Below are 14,822 nucleotides of genomic sequence, written 5' to 3' on the forward strand. Positions count from 1 at the left end.
TATATTACGATATAAGCAAAGATAAAGTGTTTGGTTTTAGGCGATCAGCGATTTTTTGAACTCTGTGTTACTGCGACAGTATTTTTGCTTCGTGGTATTTATAAAAATTGGAAGTTACCAATTTGTTATTTATTACCACGTACAACGTGTATGGCTGAACAATTAAAATCTGTACTTATAAACTGCATAAAAAAATTAAAAGAGTTAGGTTAGGTTAGGTTTAATAGTTTGTATAGTTGTATGTGACATGGGTTCAAATAACACCCTTACGCTGGGTCCACAATAGGTGATTTAAGCCCTAAGGGCTAGTCTACAATAGAGTCGTAAGGTTGTAAACGTAAGAAATTGACCAATCACAGTTGAATTCGAGGAGAATAATCGACTGTGATTGGTCAATTTCTTACGTTTACGACCTTACGACTCTATTGTAGACTAGGCTTATGCCTTAAGAAATTGATCTATCGCAGTCAAGTATGAGGAGAAAACTCGACTGTGATTGGTCAATTTCTTAAGGCTTAGGGCTTAAATCACCTATTGTGGACCCAGCGTGAATACCGGCCTAAGTATACTATGACTGTACACATAACATTTAAAGAGAGCATTTAAATGGGTTGAGGCATTTAAATGAGACAGAGAGACCGAAACAAGTAAGAGTGAGTGAGACAGAAATTCAGATGACACTACTGGGCAACTCGCTTACTTCGCGCATGCGCACTCCATTTTGGCCAACACAAAATCGAGGGAGTTGCGCTACTGGATATACTGTGGCATAATGGAGACGGTGGAGTTGCCAGAGGACGTTTCCCTGAGGACGACTCAATTTACCGTCGACGACCTGGACATAGAAATCCTGCCGCTCATTTATGAGATCATTCGCAGGTTTGTATTTTTTTTTTTTTAAAGAGAAACTATTATTTTAATTCTCACGTTTGGACAAACAATGCATAACCTCCAAATTGTTCAGTATCAAAATTTCTTTCCGATGTTGTTTTCTAAAAAGATTTTAAAGATGATTTCTCTTTCTCTTCTTAATTAAATTGTCGAACATATATTTTAGCGTGTTTGTTACTTTTTTTTACTCTGACTCGAGTTGTGTAATGTGGACTGTTTTTTGCTGTATGTAATGTTTAAACAAATGCATGCACACATAATTACTTACAAAAATTAAGCACAAAATGCGGCTGCGCAAACGCTATAATTAAGTCTTTGCTTCAAGAAGAAAAGGGCAAATGTACTTATATGTTATTTCGTAGTGATACGTTATCTATTCCATTACTTGTACAGAGATATGTGTCATCGATATGTTAAAAAAAAATATGAAATGACAATAAAAAATGTATAAAGTGTGATTTAAAATTGACAGATGATATTGATGAGAAAATATATATAAATATTAACCATATAAATAATTTTCAGTGTTGAAAAAGATCCACATGACACTACACAAAAGGCGAAAGAGTCACAAGATACCAGCCACAAGATCCTAGAATTGCAAAAGAAATTAGACTCTGCAAGATCGCAAGTAAGAATTAAATTTCTATACATATGTATATATGCAAATATATCTTACATAATCAGAATTTTTTGTATAATATTGTAAATATTGTCGTTATACTTTACAGATTAAGAGATTACCTGGAATAGAATATAGTAAAGAAGAACAATTGCAAAAACTCGAGACTTTACGCAAACAACTGAGACTAAAGCGTGAACTTTTATTAAAATATCGTAATACATGCACATTTGAAATACCAAAAGTATAAATGTGTTTGTTCGTAAACACATAGAAAAGCAATCTTATATCTTAGAAAAATGCGTTTTTTAAGAGCTCTCTTTCAGTACTTCTTAAATAATGAACATTTGATTAATAGATTGGCAGAATCCAAACCAATTAGGCAAAGTGCACAATTTGTAGTGTATATATTAATTAGGACAGGTATGATTCACGGAACCCGCCGCACCATTTCTAGTCCACGAGACTTTCTTAAACAGTTGCGAGATATTGCAAAGCAACAATTGAAAGATGCAAAGAAACAATTGAAAGATGCAAAGAATGAAATTAAGAAAAATCCACCTAAATAGTTTGTGTAGATTGTACGATTTATTCGTACTTCTCTAAAACTTAATATATGTGATTCCTACTAGATTTTGTATATAGCGAGAATTTATAATATTCGTTACTGTAGAGAAGAACGAAATATGTGAGATTCTCTATGTAATAAAACAAAATTTTCGTTTTATTTTTATTGAATTTTGAATCACAATATCTAGCAATGTGTAAAGTTGATGACAAATAAGTGCTCAACCATTTTGTAGAAATTATGTTTGAATGCATGGAAAAAGTTTATCTTCCACATTCTGAAGCGTTATGTAAATAATTTATATTGAGGAATAAATATATGTCTGATACAATAAGAAATTTTCTTTTTAGCATTTGAAGTATAATATGTATTTCTGCTTAAAACACTTTGCGAGATGCATTTTAAGGATGAACAATACAGATGACATATTATACATAAATTTTTATACAATGTAGATAAGTGTGTACTGTCATAATGAAACACATCAATAAGTCAAATTTTATCATTAAACTTTGAAGGCGTTGAAAAAGGGGTCATATTCGCGCTCTCTTATATAAATTGTATATCCATATACATATATTGCATATATTTATATCAGAAATAAAAGACACAATGTGTGTATTTTCTGATATTGATTTTATCTGCACATGTGCCTCTTATAAAAATAATATGATTTATAAATACGGACTTATATTTTATGGTTTTTAAAAGAATATTTTTTAAAATACAATAGTTAAGACGCATAAAATTCTTTGTACTCTAATGAATTCATTGTGTGTAATAAATTTCTAGAATTTTTTTTCTTTCTAAAGAAAAAAATTTTCAAACAGTAATTTCGTATCCTGGATCATCTTTTAAGAAACTTTTACATAGTAGAAAGTTTTAAAAGCGCACTAATAATATATATTCTTTTTTGTACATCGACAGCTCTTACACTTTTGCAGGAGGATTTTGCTCTGTTAAAGGCTGAATACTGTTGATGGCATTATGAGATCTTGCTCCTCCTCTTCGACCTCTACTTTTTTTATTTTGATTCAAACCAGACTTTTGCGGCGTATTTTCTTGTTTGGCCGTTTGCTCTTCAATAATCGAGTCAGCTTCGGTTTCCAGCGCCTAACACAGCAAAATTATATTTATTTACTTTCATTTCTACTTCTCACTTTAAAATTAGTTATTTATATAAAAATGAAATATGTTAAAAGAAACAATTATTTTAATTTTATACCATATTATGTAAATTATACCTGTATATTTGTATTTTGCCGACTATTTTGCGATGTTTTGTTCGGCTTATTAATTCTCGAAGTTTGTGTAGTGGTATTATTCGAGTGAGGTATAAGTTTCACTACATTTCCCACCGCTTTAGTACGACCCTCTCTAAATACCATTCTCTGTCCAGGTTTTATGTACTCAGGATGTTTGATAAATCTAAAATGCACTAGCGCTTTGTCGCCCGTTCTCAAACAATCCTGGGACATGGACAATATAGAAGCAGTTTGCCTTATGCTGCCGCAATGCACTACAATAATTTTTTTCCAACACACATTAATATGAACGAGATGCACGATGATAATCATTGAAAAAGATAATTACCCATTGCCTGATAACGCGAACTAATTGTCGTGGGATGATGTAGCACCAAAATTTCACCTTCGAACTCCCAACAGGCCTGTGGATTGAGGGCGGGTGCGACCATTACCATCCCCTTGCGAATGTGCGATCGTTTGATCTTCTTCAAGGCGAAACTAGCCGTTTGACCGCCCCGGACTTCGCGGACCGGCATCCTTTTTCGGTGAATACTTTTCACAGCTATAGGTGTGAACCGACCCAGCGGATCGGGCCCTAATAGCAAGGTATCATTTAATCTTATAATACCTTTCAAAGTTGTACCAGATACCACAGTACCGACTCCCTAAAATTTTTTATTTAAAAAATTCACGATTCGCGATTTTATTATACATAATTTTATATATGATTATATATAATATTATATGATTTTATTATATATAAAAAATTGTAATTTGTGTGTAATATAATACATACTGGTACAGAGTATGTGTCGTCGATTTGAAACTCAGCAGGTTCATCATCGTGACTAGTAATCCTTGCAGTCAGCAAGTTGAGAAACATCTTGAGAAGACTTAAATTTTCGCCAGACACGTTGGATACTTGAAAAATTGGGCATAATCTGCAAGTATTATAGTATCTCATTACATTTTTTTTATGTAGAGCTTATATGTATATGAGAGATAACGAAATTACCGTTCTGAGACAAAATTCGTGGCGCTAATCACTACATCGTCGGGTGTCTTAACTGTAACCGGGACTTTTCTACAGCCAGGGGATTTTAAAATCCTTATCAGCAGCTTCAAATTTTCCTGCAGGACATTCGGTGGGCACATGTCGATTTTTGTTACGACGACGAATACCGGTACAGACAACGCCAGAGCAAGTCCCAAGTGTTCCTTAGTCATTCCAACAATTCCGGCATTCGCTCCGATCATTAGCATGCCTGAAATAATATTTGCATTAAGATCACAAATCACAACAATACATTTAATTTGTACAGTTGTAATAACAATGTAATATGTTTTTACCAAAATCTGGAGCGTGTCCCGTCATTCCGAAAACAGTTGTCTTCAAATATCTTTCATGACCGGCAAGATCGATAAATGTAATTACTTTAGAGGATTTCTCACAGATTTTCACCCAATCCAGCGATCCATGCTCAGGTTTATTAACTACATTGCCTACGAATAAGTAACGATACGATAGTAAGAGATGAAAAATAATGTACAAACATGCAAAAATTAATGCTCACCGACGCTATCGAATCCGAGTATGTCATTTCCAACTGAACTAGTTCGGCCTGTTTCAGCTTCGTGTTTGTGGCGGAATAACTTTTGACGTGCCAGGCCTCGTCCATTGTCAAGTTCGCCGTGAGTCAGTACTCCCAATAGCGTCGATTTACCAGCATCCACATTACCAACAACAGCAACCCTGTAAACGGTTGTTGAATATTTCGCCTTACACTAAACATTACAAAATTACTGACAATAGTTCAGAGAATGTCATTAAATGAACCTGATCTCTAAAAAATCTTGTCGATCCAAACGTCTTCTCACTAGATATTGTCCCGTAAGTCCGTGATCTGCCTTAATCTGACGTAAAAGCACACAATCTGCTTCCAATGTTGCAGCAAGGGATTGTAAAGTAGCAACCGATGCTTCGTATTCATCCTCCTTTAATCCACCCTCGGTTCCATCTAAGTGCATTACATACAATTGTTTAAGAATTGGTGGATTCAAAGATTTCCAATTAATATAATAATAGTCAAGCGATAACCACGCATGTTTTTTATTTTTAAGACATTTTGAAAAATAGATACCTTCAGCAATACCAATTTCGAAGATTGTCTCGCTGCCTCCATCCTGAATCCTTTCTCTCAACCTTCTTAACAGTAGTTCGTACTGATCCTCGGATGGACTGACCAACACATTCTAAAATAGAATATAATAATATATACATTATTGTAAAGTACAATTTATATTAAAAGAAATATCAATTTAGCATAGAACCTTAATGTACCTTTCCTCTGACACTGGAGTAGTCTACAATGGAAACAGATTCGTGCTCCTTCTCTGGTAGACGAGCAATGGTCTGCGATATAATTGGTCCAGTGCCCGACATAGTATTCAGTAATGGTACAAATGCAAACACATAAACACACCTCACTTCTCTGTGCCTTATTTCTTGTAGCAGTTGATTCGATTATTCACATCTATCGGTTTACTTATCCCTCTTGCATAGAATTATTCATTACAGACATCTTCCAATATTTAAATCCAAATCTTCTTCTGTAGATTATCAGTATTTGTGTGTACATTACTGAGTATTGAAAATTTTTCACCCTTGGGCAATATATATACTCAAACGTTTGATCCTATCAATGTCATCTTTGTGATCTGCAACAATATCGCATATAAATAACATTAGTCTTTGAACGACAAGTGACCAATAAATAATATTACATTAATTTACATGCATGATCAAACTATTGCCTCATTTAGCGTAACACTTGTTGAGATTACACCATCTTAATTAATATTACATTTCTCTTAGGAATCACGATAGAAAATGAGAAAAATAACTTCCTATTTATCTCAATGACATAAAAATAGACACACGTACGTAAACACACATGTACTCTATCCACTTTGCATCTCACACATGTATATAGTGTAAACGTCAACCGTGATTTTGCCAAGTGTGCGAGAGAGAAAGAAAGAGGGGAGAGAAAAAAAGAGAGAAAGAATTGTGCAATTCTGGTCGAATGTCAACGCACATATTGTCGTCTTTCGAGCAAGCATGCTTTATAGAAATATCTTAAACAAAGTGTGATCCAAATTAAAAAAGAAAATATAACATCTGACAGATCCTTTATTCGGTCGCAAGAGACAAAGGCAAGTTTTTTTTCGTAAGAATAAATTTGAGATAACAATTTTTGAGATGACGTTTACGTATTGCTATCTTCTACAGTTTATTCGTATTTAAAGGATTGAATTTACCTGTTGAAAGAAGTGACGTCGAGGCGACTCTGTCACGATTTCACACGAAACTGACAAGCAGTGCGCTTGCGAAAATATTGTCAATCCATGTACGTGTGTGCGTGCGAGATGTTGTGTAAGGTGCGAACACCTGATCAGTCAATGTGTACGTATACAAACGCATACACACACACACAACGAACGGGAATCGTGCTTTACGTAAGACGAACCAATCGCAAGTGAAAGGCAACACGACTGTCCAATCACATCGGATCGGTTACTTTATCGCGCTATTTCCGCGTTCTTTTTGCGTCTCCTCGTGGTTTTATATCTTTTCCAAATTATGAAATCGTACTTTTTGCGGAATATCTCTGCAACCGCGATATATTTCTTTATTACATACTATATATATTTATCTATACATTTTTATTTGATGAAGTATAATAATTACAAATTTCTCTCTCCGACGCATCTTTTGACAGATAAATTCAATAGCAAAAATATATCTTTTATTAATCGTTGATTTTAAGACATAATTAAATAATTTTTTTAAATTTTTAAATTAATAAATTAATAAATTAATATTAATTTCTTTTTTAATTAAATATTCAGACAAAATCGCGCCCAACTTCAGGCGGCAAAAAAATGACATTGAGTGTCCAGTCTACATATTCAAGATTCATGCACGTTAGAGAACGCGTGATTGGTCGCGGCGAAAATCACTAGATTCCAAGTTACTAGACCCGCCGCGGCTCGAACCGCGTCGCATCTAGGTATCCTACATGCGTTGTGGCTGAATCCTGGTGGAACAAATCGCGAATTTTTCTTCCGCGTCTCTGTTTATCGCGCTTTTCGCATATATATTTTTACAGTTTAAAAGAAAGCAGGAAGCCCGAGGAGGACGTATTCCGGGCGTATGTATGTACATACGTACGCGGAGATACGATGTTCCTGACGACCCTGGACCTGGAGGCGCCAGTCCAGTTCGCCGCGACACTGAACGGCGGCAGCGCGAACCGGATGAAAGGGAGAAGCGGGATTCCGTAAGTACGCGGCGAAGCGAGGACGGAAGAGCGACTTTCCAGGAGCGAGGAAATGTCGCCGCGAGCCGCGGAGTAAGGACCCCGCGTATAAACGCGCCGACATGTCCGGGCGGATGGTCAGTCGCGCGCAAACCACGCTCGACGACAGGTGTACAGGTACGTCGCGGATGATCTGCGCGGTCTGCGACAAGACCGACAAGCTGCTTAGGTGTTCGCGTTGCAAGGCCGTCTTCTACTGCACCAAAGAGCACCAGAGACGCGACTGGAAACGTCACCGGGACTTCTGCGCGACTCATCCCGCTTGCGACAACCTGGTCGCGGAGGAGCCTTATTGCGCTGCTGGAACGACGAGTAGGAATCGCGAGACCCCGTCCAAGCAGCAGGAGCAGCCTGTCCGCAAATCCCGCGTCGTGAACGCTCTGGTTTCTAACCTAAGCAAGATCCCCGTCTCGGATGCGTTGAATCTTACCTCGGATCGGAACGCGAAGCATCAAGCAGGTATGCTTGTGTGTTTTTTTTTGTTTTTCTTTCTTTCAGCTGCAACGAACCCGCGCTATCGGGTTTCGCTATTGCGCAGTAATAAACATGTCTTGTCAATGATAAAATTGCGATATAAATAGCAAGCTGTATTATTAGCAATACAGTGTTTTATTGTTGGATACCACTTGAAGAGGTCTATCCATATGTGCTTTAGATTAATATATTATTAATTATATCCATCGACTTTGATGAACATGACAGAAAGTTTGTATGTACACACTCGTCTCTGATTATAGATTCCATTACGCAAGGGGAGAACGGAGCGAGTCGTCAACAGGAGCGGAAGGAGAATCAGAATCTTAAGAAGAAATCAAACGGCGGGAGAACGAGAAGCGGGCGTAACAACAAGGTGGACGGTTGGACGTCGCCTATAACGTACGAGGGTAGCTCGGAGGACACTATACTAGGTGCACGAGCCGAGCTCCTGAATCCTGATTTAGAGAGCTCGAAGATCTTCGACAGCTTGAGCAACGCGGACCTCGGCCTGCCGGCCCAGCATCACAACGGGATGAAGAACTTTCCGGAGGTGCGGTTGGGTCGGGAGGAGGAACTCTTGCCCCCTTTTCTACATAGGAATAATTTCGAGGAGTTCATTGACAAAATTTGCCAATATGTGATAAGAGACATGGACAAGTACGGTGTGTGCGTGGTGGACAAGTTTCTAGGCAAGGAGAAGGGTTTAGCGGTGCTAAACGAGGTTTTATATATGTACAGTGCCGGATTATTTAAGGACGGACAGTTGGTTTCTAATAAGGGTAGCGCAAATGACTTAAAGACGATACGCGGCGATCAGATAATATGGTTGGATGGAAAGGAACATCAGTGTCAGACTGTTGGCATGCTGATATCGCGGGTTGATGCAATCATCATGAGAGCCAATAAGATGCGCAATAACGGAAAGATAGGAAACTATACGATCACCGGGAGAACAAAAGTAAGTGTGCGTCACGTTTATGTTATATATATATATATATTAATTTTACCTAATCTTAAAAGAAATTCATTAGAATCATTCATCTCGAATAACAGCGAGGCCGATGTAAGACAGCTGCGTATTTAACATCCACGTAATCCGAAATTTATTTAACGAAACGAAACGAGGCATAATATCCTTCTCTTTCACGCAATTGTAGTCAATTGCAGCCTGTAAGATGAGGAAAATATTGACAAGACAGGCGTCCCGGGATATATATATATGATTTTGCATTGGATGCTTTCCGGGAATGTCGCGATGACACGCGCCGAGGTGAATGCGATAGACCAAGGTCAGGATTCCAAAAATGTAATCATCATCTGCGAGAGAGAGGAGTATTGCCGAAAGGAGGCGGAGAGTGGGAAGGAATAGCGCCAAGTGCAGTCAGTCACGTAGGCCGCGCGTACTCCCACCTTCTTTCTCTATACTCTCACATCGACTCGCGCGAATCACATCATTCGTTTCGTTTCGTATTACGAGTCCTCCCGCCCGACTGCTGAATCGGGCGAGTCGGTGTCCGATGGACGAAATTTTGGCAACAAACATTTCCGGTTAGAAACCTCTTCTCTTCGTCTCTAGCTCGACGAAGAGTTATAATAATTTTTTATGATATAACATTTGACGGACATTTAAATGCTACGAACTCTTTAGAGATTTAGTATATATGTATATGGTAAAAAATATGTACATATAATAGTTGAAATACGTCGATTTTTTTCTTAATAGAATACATATATCAATTATATTCTAATATTTATATGTTAATTATAATATTATTAGAATATATTAATTAATATTCTAATAAGAAAAATTATACAATGGGAGGTGATTTTTATAAGTCTTTCTGTGTGTAAAACTTTAAAATTTTCTCTTCTATTTTTTATCTCTACAATTTTTTTTCTGAAAAATTATCTTTATTTCAAAAAATATTATCATTGCTATAAAGGATAATCATGAGAGAGAGAGAGAATACGTAATAATACATTGGAGAATTCTTTAGTAAAAAAATATCGTTGAAAGAGGAATTTAATATAATTATACAAAATTTAATCTTTCGATAGATTTAATTTCCTTTTACATAGCTATGTTTTTTCAATAATCAAAAATTGAATATAATGTTATCGAGAATTCCATAAATATCGATTCTTATTTAATCAACAGATACAGGATATCTCTCGTATTGTTCGCGATTGTATTGCAATTTATTAAACTCCCGTACCTGTTTAATAATTATTCGATACGATTACGTTATTGTTCTTTCGTATGATTTATCAGTGTCTATTTTTAGTTACATATCCGACTCTCTCATACACGCAATGAGAGACAAGGACATGTATGTATATTAACACATTCGATTCACAAAATATTTATTTTGCGTACTTGTTTTTACAGTTGTGCTATAACTTACACGCGTATGTGCTAATATTTGCAGTAATACACATATTTGAGATGCGTCGGTTGTAGATGTTTTTATGAAAGATGAGCGAGATCTTATTCTTATGAAAGATGAGCGAATAACAGCTAATGAATAAAAGAAACTGACGGTCGCGATTAATACATTTTTTTTTACTAAATAAATTAGAATATTATTCATTTAACGTACGTGATTTTCAAGAGAACTTTGAAGAAATACGTTCAAATATTGAATTATGGATTGTCAAGAGTATGATGAAATTTAGTCTCAAGGACATCTCGATAAAGAGGATATGCCTTCGAAAATCGAGTCTGAACGTCTATCTAATCTTCATTTATAAATGCAGTTTTTTATATTTCTCGACGTATGAATCAGTCAGATGATAATGATCGTGTATAATAAAGCGTACATATTACGTATTATAAATGGATTTAGGATGACCCTTTACCCTTACATCTTTCTTTGAATGGCCAATTCTTTCAACTCGATCTAACTTTATTAAAAAGAGTCTACAGTTAAAAGGAAACATGTGCTTAGAGAAAAAATAATATTCTATTTTTTCTACATTGCTAAAAAAAATTAAGAATTGACACAAGAATTATTACACTAGTAAGAACTCTAACGTTATCACCAGATCTTTTTTTGCAATAAACATATTTCGTTATCAGAAAAAAATATAATTCGCACGTAAAATACGTGTTTGATGCAATCAATTAATTGCTGCGTCGTAAGCATAGTGATATATCATTCGATAATCGGGAAAGATAAAAAGAAATGCGAAATATATATTCTGTCCGTTGATGTGATCATTGCATTTTATCTGTTGCATTTAAATGTGACAAATAATTATTCATGTGACTAAAACGTCATATAAAGTACAGTTTCTTTCTCTCTCTCTCTCCCTTTCCACTTTATTAAGTTTTTTAAAATGCGTGTACGAATAATAATTTAATTTTTAATTATATTTTTACTTTTGTAAACAAATATTTTAAAAAGACTGACATTTTTTCACAAATTTATCTGACACGGAACAACTCTTACTCATCCTTCACAACTCTTACTTATCTTTCCTTTCATATTTAAATGTGACACATGTCAATATGCGTCAGTCGTGCATTATTATATGATTCCGCCTTCCTCATTTTTTTCTTTTTTTATGATACAATTTGTACGGTCATTCAAAATACATTTTGACTCGTCTAGTATTCATATATTTTTTTGAACTTAAAGAGATATTAAACATTTGTTATTTTTTTAACTTAAAATATAAATATTAATCACATAATAGGATATAATGTATGTGTGAAAAATATTTATATCAAATTTAAAGTAGAGAGAGAGAGAGAGAGATAACACATTTCTTTACTTTTATTTGAACATAAAATATGCCATATTTTTTTCTTTGTATATCATATAAAATCTGATATTTTAATAATCGAATATATTTAGAACTCGCTTTACTAGCTAAAGCTGATCATAATATAATTTGTGATTACGAGATTACGATTTTAATAAAATCTTTTTTTTAAATGTTCCAGGCAATGGTGGCTTGTTATCCCGGTCACGGTTCGCATTACGTGAAACATGTGGATAATCCTAATCGAGATGGACGTTGCATCACGGCTATTTATTATCTTAACCGGGATTGGGACATCAAGGTGCAATTCCATATATGTATATTAATAAGTTTGTAATTATATCTATTACGTCATTATACTCATTATGTACGAGGAAAGTCCGTTTACACGAAGAACTTTCGCGTTTTTATAAATATCGTAATATTTCAAGCAACTGATTGTATATACAAAGATCTATAGGGATTTGTAATACACTAGTCCACTCCATATTCATAATCCATTCAATTGTCAACAATTAAGTCATCTTATCATTTAAATGGTTACAAAGTTGGCTCTTTCCTTTCGAAACGTCATAGTCCATGATATTATCTTGACGAATTAGAAGCCTTAATTAGATCTTGTAAATGTAACGTCGTTCTTGAAGCAAAAGAAGTAGAGTACAAGTACAAGATCGTCAAGATCGTATATAATAGTGTATATAATGACAGAATGTATAAATAATTACATATTTGTTCTACTTTACGCAGGAGAATGGCGGACTTTTGAGGATATTCCCCGAAGGATGGCGCGATCAAGTAGCAGATATCGAACCTCTTTTCGACAGGATATTATTTTTCTGGTCTGATAGGCGGAATCCGCACGAAGTGCAACCAGCGTACAAAACGAGATACGCTATCACACTATGGTACTTCGACGCCGAGGAAAGGAATCAGGCTTGCCGGAGATATCAAAAAGAAAGTGCGTAAACGATCGCATTTATTTCTTTACTCTTTCTCCGATACATAAACTAGTCATTTTTGCATAAAATATCAATGATGATTGCAATGAAAAATTAATCCAAGATATATCTTATAAAGTTAAATAAAAATTTGATCTTCATTTTTATAATGCATATTGTTGATGTATAAATTAGCTAAAATTATAATTTCAAATGACAGTGTAGTAATTCTTCGCATTTCCATATCTTATGAACTGTATGTTAACTACATGCGAACACATGCGATATCACTCAAAGTTTAAAAAAAAAACGCTGTTAAATTTCAATACATTTTTTTTGTTTATTAAGTCGAAACACTAAAATATGAAAAAAGATAGCATTAAAGTTTTATATAAAAAAATAAATTTTAAATTAATCTGAAGAATATATATAAGTGAAAGAAACAGTATATAAGAGAGTAAAACAAACTTTGAGTAATTATATGTTTTAGTTAAATTTGGAGCGTATATCTTTCTAATTATTTGTCTTTCTTTTATTTTATAAATACATATTTGTAAGTACTATTATTATGTATAGGCATATTATTTGCAGCTATAAAATTGTAATAACAATTTTATTTACAAATATAGATAATAACTTAGCTTTTTATAAATTTATTTTTTAAGAGAACTATATGAAGAAAAAGTTCGCGAGACATAGAGTACGAACTTATTACGATTGGACTAAAATTACACTTTTATATAAAATATTATGTATTATTAATGTATTATAATTTTTGCAGGAGGAATTGAATAGCATACGAAAAAAATTATATCGGACAATGCGTGTTTACGAGGAAGTGCAATAGAAGTGTAAGAGCAAACTTTTTTTTACAGATGTAAAAAAAACTGTAATATATGTGATGAATTAATGTGTGTAGTTGTTGCAATTTACACTTATATATGTATAATCGTTCATTTCGATTTCGGAGATTCTATGTTCGCACTTTGCAACCAATATTCAAAACGTCTGAAATCTGCTTCCTATATTTTGAGAAGAAAACTCTTATATACTTGTGTCGATCATTAATTTCTGTTATGTAAAATATATTAACGATCCTTAAAGCATGTTGCATTTGGAATATTTTAAGCGACAAATATGTAGAATATATAATGTACAAAAAGAAATTCTTCCAGAGATTCACTAATGCAGATATTGTACATCTTGATCGTATTTCAAGTAAATTTATGTATCAACATTTATTATTCTTCTTAATGCTGCGCTATATATAATATTTCTTAGCAATATTGATATGCTGGTTGCTAAAGAAATTATTATTATTGCTCACACACAAAGATGATGTAATGTTAGTATTATCAGTTATAATGTTACTATTAACATTGATGACTTTTTACGCTTACATAATGATCATGCTTGGTTTACTATGGCCAGTAATTGACTTATGCTTCCAGTGCGACGAATTGAGATAAATTGGGGCCCAGTTTGTACCTGTATAATGTTATGTACATTGCAAAGTGGCAGAGAAACACTGTGTTTAATACTATATGTAGCTATTTATATGAATCGATAGGAAAGAGTAAACTTGTCTCCTATTCGGAAAGTCTGACGTAAAATCCTATTAGTCATCTTAATATAGGAAATGTAACAGAAACATATGGAGAGAATTAGAAAGAGGTATTATGTTCATGATATTATACAAATATTCTGTTTTTTTTTTAATTACTATAAAATTACTTCTCAATATTTCCAGCTGTAATATTATTGGACACACAGAGAGAGGACTAATTGTAAGAAGAAATTATTCTTCATTTTTATCTCCCCTCATCCTTAAGTCTTTCTCGTGTGATTAAATTACTTTAATTTTTTGAATTTAATTTGTTTTGCGTTTAGTACCACAAAAGTTATGATTTAAGTGATTTATTCCCGGCA

At 34.3% G+C, this 14,822-nt stretch overlaps 3 protein-coding genes across 9 annotated transcripts; 2 read left to right on the top strand and 1 right to left on the bottom strand.

Moving 5' to 3' along the window:
• Positions 1–721: 721 nt before the first annotated feature.
• Med9 (mediator complex subunit 9) lies at positions 722–1,901 on the top strand. Its single transcript, XM_083048688.1, has 3 exons — positions 722–879; positions 1,417–1,522; positions 1,623–1,901. Exons 1-3 carry the CDS (start codon positions 773–775, stop codon positions 1,761–1,763), a joined length of 354 nt encoding a protein of 117 aa, XP_082904814.1. The 5' UTR covers positions 722–772; the 3' UTR covers positions 1,764–1,901.
• Positions 1,902–2,458: 557 nt separating this feature from the next.
• On the bottom strand, positions 2,459–6,797 carry Gtpbp1 (GTP-binding protein 1). Of its 3 annotated transcripts, none has more exons than XM_083048676.1 (11): positions 6,650–6,797; positions 5,670–6,046; positions 5,470–5,581; positions 5,166–5,346; positions 4,903–5,081; positions 4,679–4,831; positions 4,344–4,593; positions 4,125–4,269; positions 3,675–3,993; positions 3,326–3,600; positions 2,459–3,194 (listed from the first exon to the last, which is right to left on the bottom strand). In XM_083048676.1, the coding sequence occupies exons 2-11, from the start codon at positions 5,769–5,771 to the stop codon at positions 3,012–3,014; spliced, it is 1,899 nt and encodes a 632-aa protein (XP_082904802.1). In that variant the 5' UTR covers positions 5,772–6,046; positions 6,650–6,797; the 3' UTR covers positions 2,459–3,011. The 3 variants fall into 3 exon arrangements, with proteins under 3 accessions (XP_082904802.1, XP_082904803.1, XP_082904804.1); XM_083048677.1 differs by lacking the exon at positions 6,650–6,797 and adding an exon at positions 6,123–6,266; XM_083048678.1 differs by lacking the exon at positions 6,650–6,797 and adding an exon at positions 6,143–6,260.
• A 610-nt stretch (positions 6,798–7,407) lies between these two features.
• Hph (HIF prolyl hydroxylase) lies at positions 7,408–14,807 on the top strand. Of its 5 annotated transcripts, none has more exons than XR_014426333.1 (7): positions 7,408–8,169; positions 8,448–9,145; positions 12,137–12,256; positions 12,703–12,913; positions 13,675–13,744; positions 14,069–14,238; positions 14,345–14,807. XR_014426333.1 is itself a non-coding variant. In XM_083048680.1 (5 exons), exons 1-5 carry the CDS (start codon positions 7,773–7,775, stop codon positions 13,686–13,688), a joined length of 1,440 nt encoding a protein of 479 aa, XP_082904806.1. In that variant the 5' UTR covers positions 7,409–7,772; the 3' UTR covers positions 13,689–14,023. The 5 variants fall into 5 exon arrangements, 1 of the variants encoding a protein (XP_082904806.1); XR_014426332.1 differs by having other exon boundaries at positions 14,069–14,567; positions 14,644–14,797; XR_014426331.1 differs by having other exon boundaries at positions 14,069–14,807.
• Positions 14,808–14,822: the final 15 nt, after the last annotated feature.

Source organism: Prenolepis imparis, unplaced genomic scaffold, assembly GCF_030444845.1.
Source record: "Prenolepis imparis isolate NDT839.2.m4 unplaced genomic scaffold, iyPreImpa1.0 SCAF_10, whole genome shotgun sequence".
Lineage (NCBI taxonomy): Eukaryota > Metazoa > Arthropoda > Insecta > Hymenoptera > Formicidae > Prenolepis > Prenolepis imparis.

Excerpts from the sequence above, each read along its gene's own strand:
- Hph (XM_083048680.1), top strand. The coding sequence starts at position 7,773 with ATGTCCGGGCGGATGGTCAGTCGCGCGCAAACCACGCTCGACGACAGG. Across the intron at positions 9,146-12,136 it reads CGATCACCGGGAGAACAAAA|GCAATGGTGGCTTGTTATCC; the intron begins GTAAGTGTGCGT and ends TAAATGTTCCAG. Across the intron at positions 12,257-12,702 it reads ACCGGGATTGGGACATCAAG|GAGAATGGCGGACTTTTGAG; the intron begins GTGCAATTCCAT and ends TACTTTACGCAG.
- Med9 (XM_083048688.1), top strand. The coding sequence starts at position 773 with ATGGAGACGGTGGAGTTGCCAGAGGACGTTTCCCTGAGGACGACTCAA. Across the intron at positions 880-1,416 it reads ATTTATGAGATCATTCGCAG|TGTTGAAAAAGATCCACATG; the intron begins GTTTGTATTTTT and ends AATAATTTTCAG. Across the intron at positions 1,523-1,622 it reads TAGACTCTGCAAGATCGCAA|ATTAAGAGATTACCTGGAAT; the intron begins GTAAGAATTAAA and ends TATACTTTACAG.
- Gtpbp1 (XM_083048676.1), bottom strand. The coding sequence starts at position 5,771 with ATGTCGGGCACTGGACCAATTATATCGCAGACCATTGCTCGTCTACCA. Across the intron at positions 4,832-4,902 it reads ACTCGGATTCGATAGCGTCG|GCAATGTAGTTAATAAACCT; the intron begins GTGAGCATTAAT and ends ACTTATTCGTAG. Across the intron at positions 3,601-3,674 it reads TTCGCGTTATCAGGCAATGG|TGCATTGCGGCAGCATAAGG; the intron begins GTAATTATCTTT and ends AAATTATTGTAG.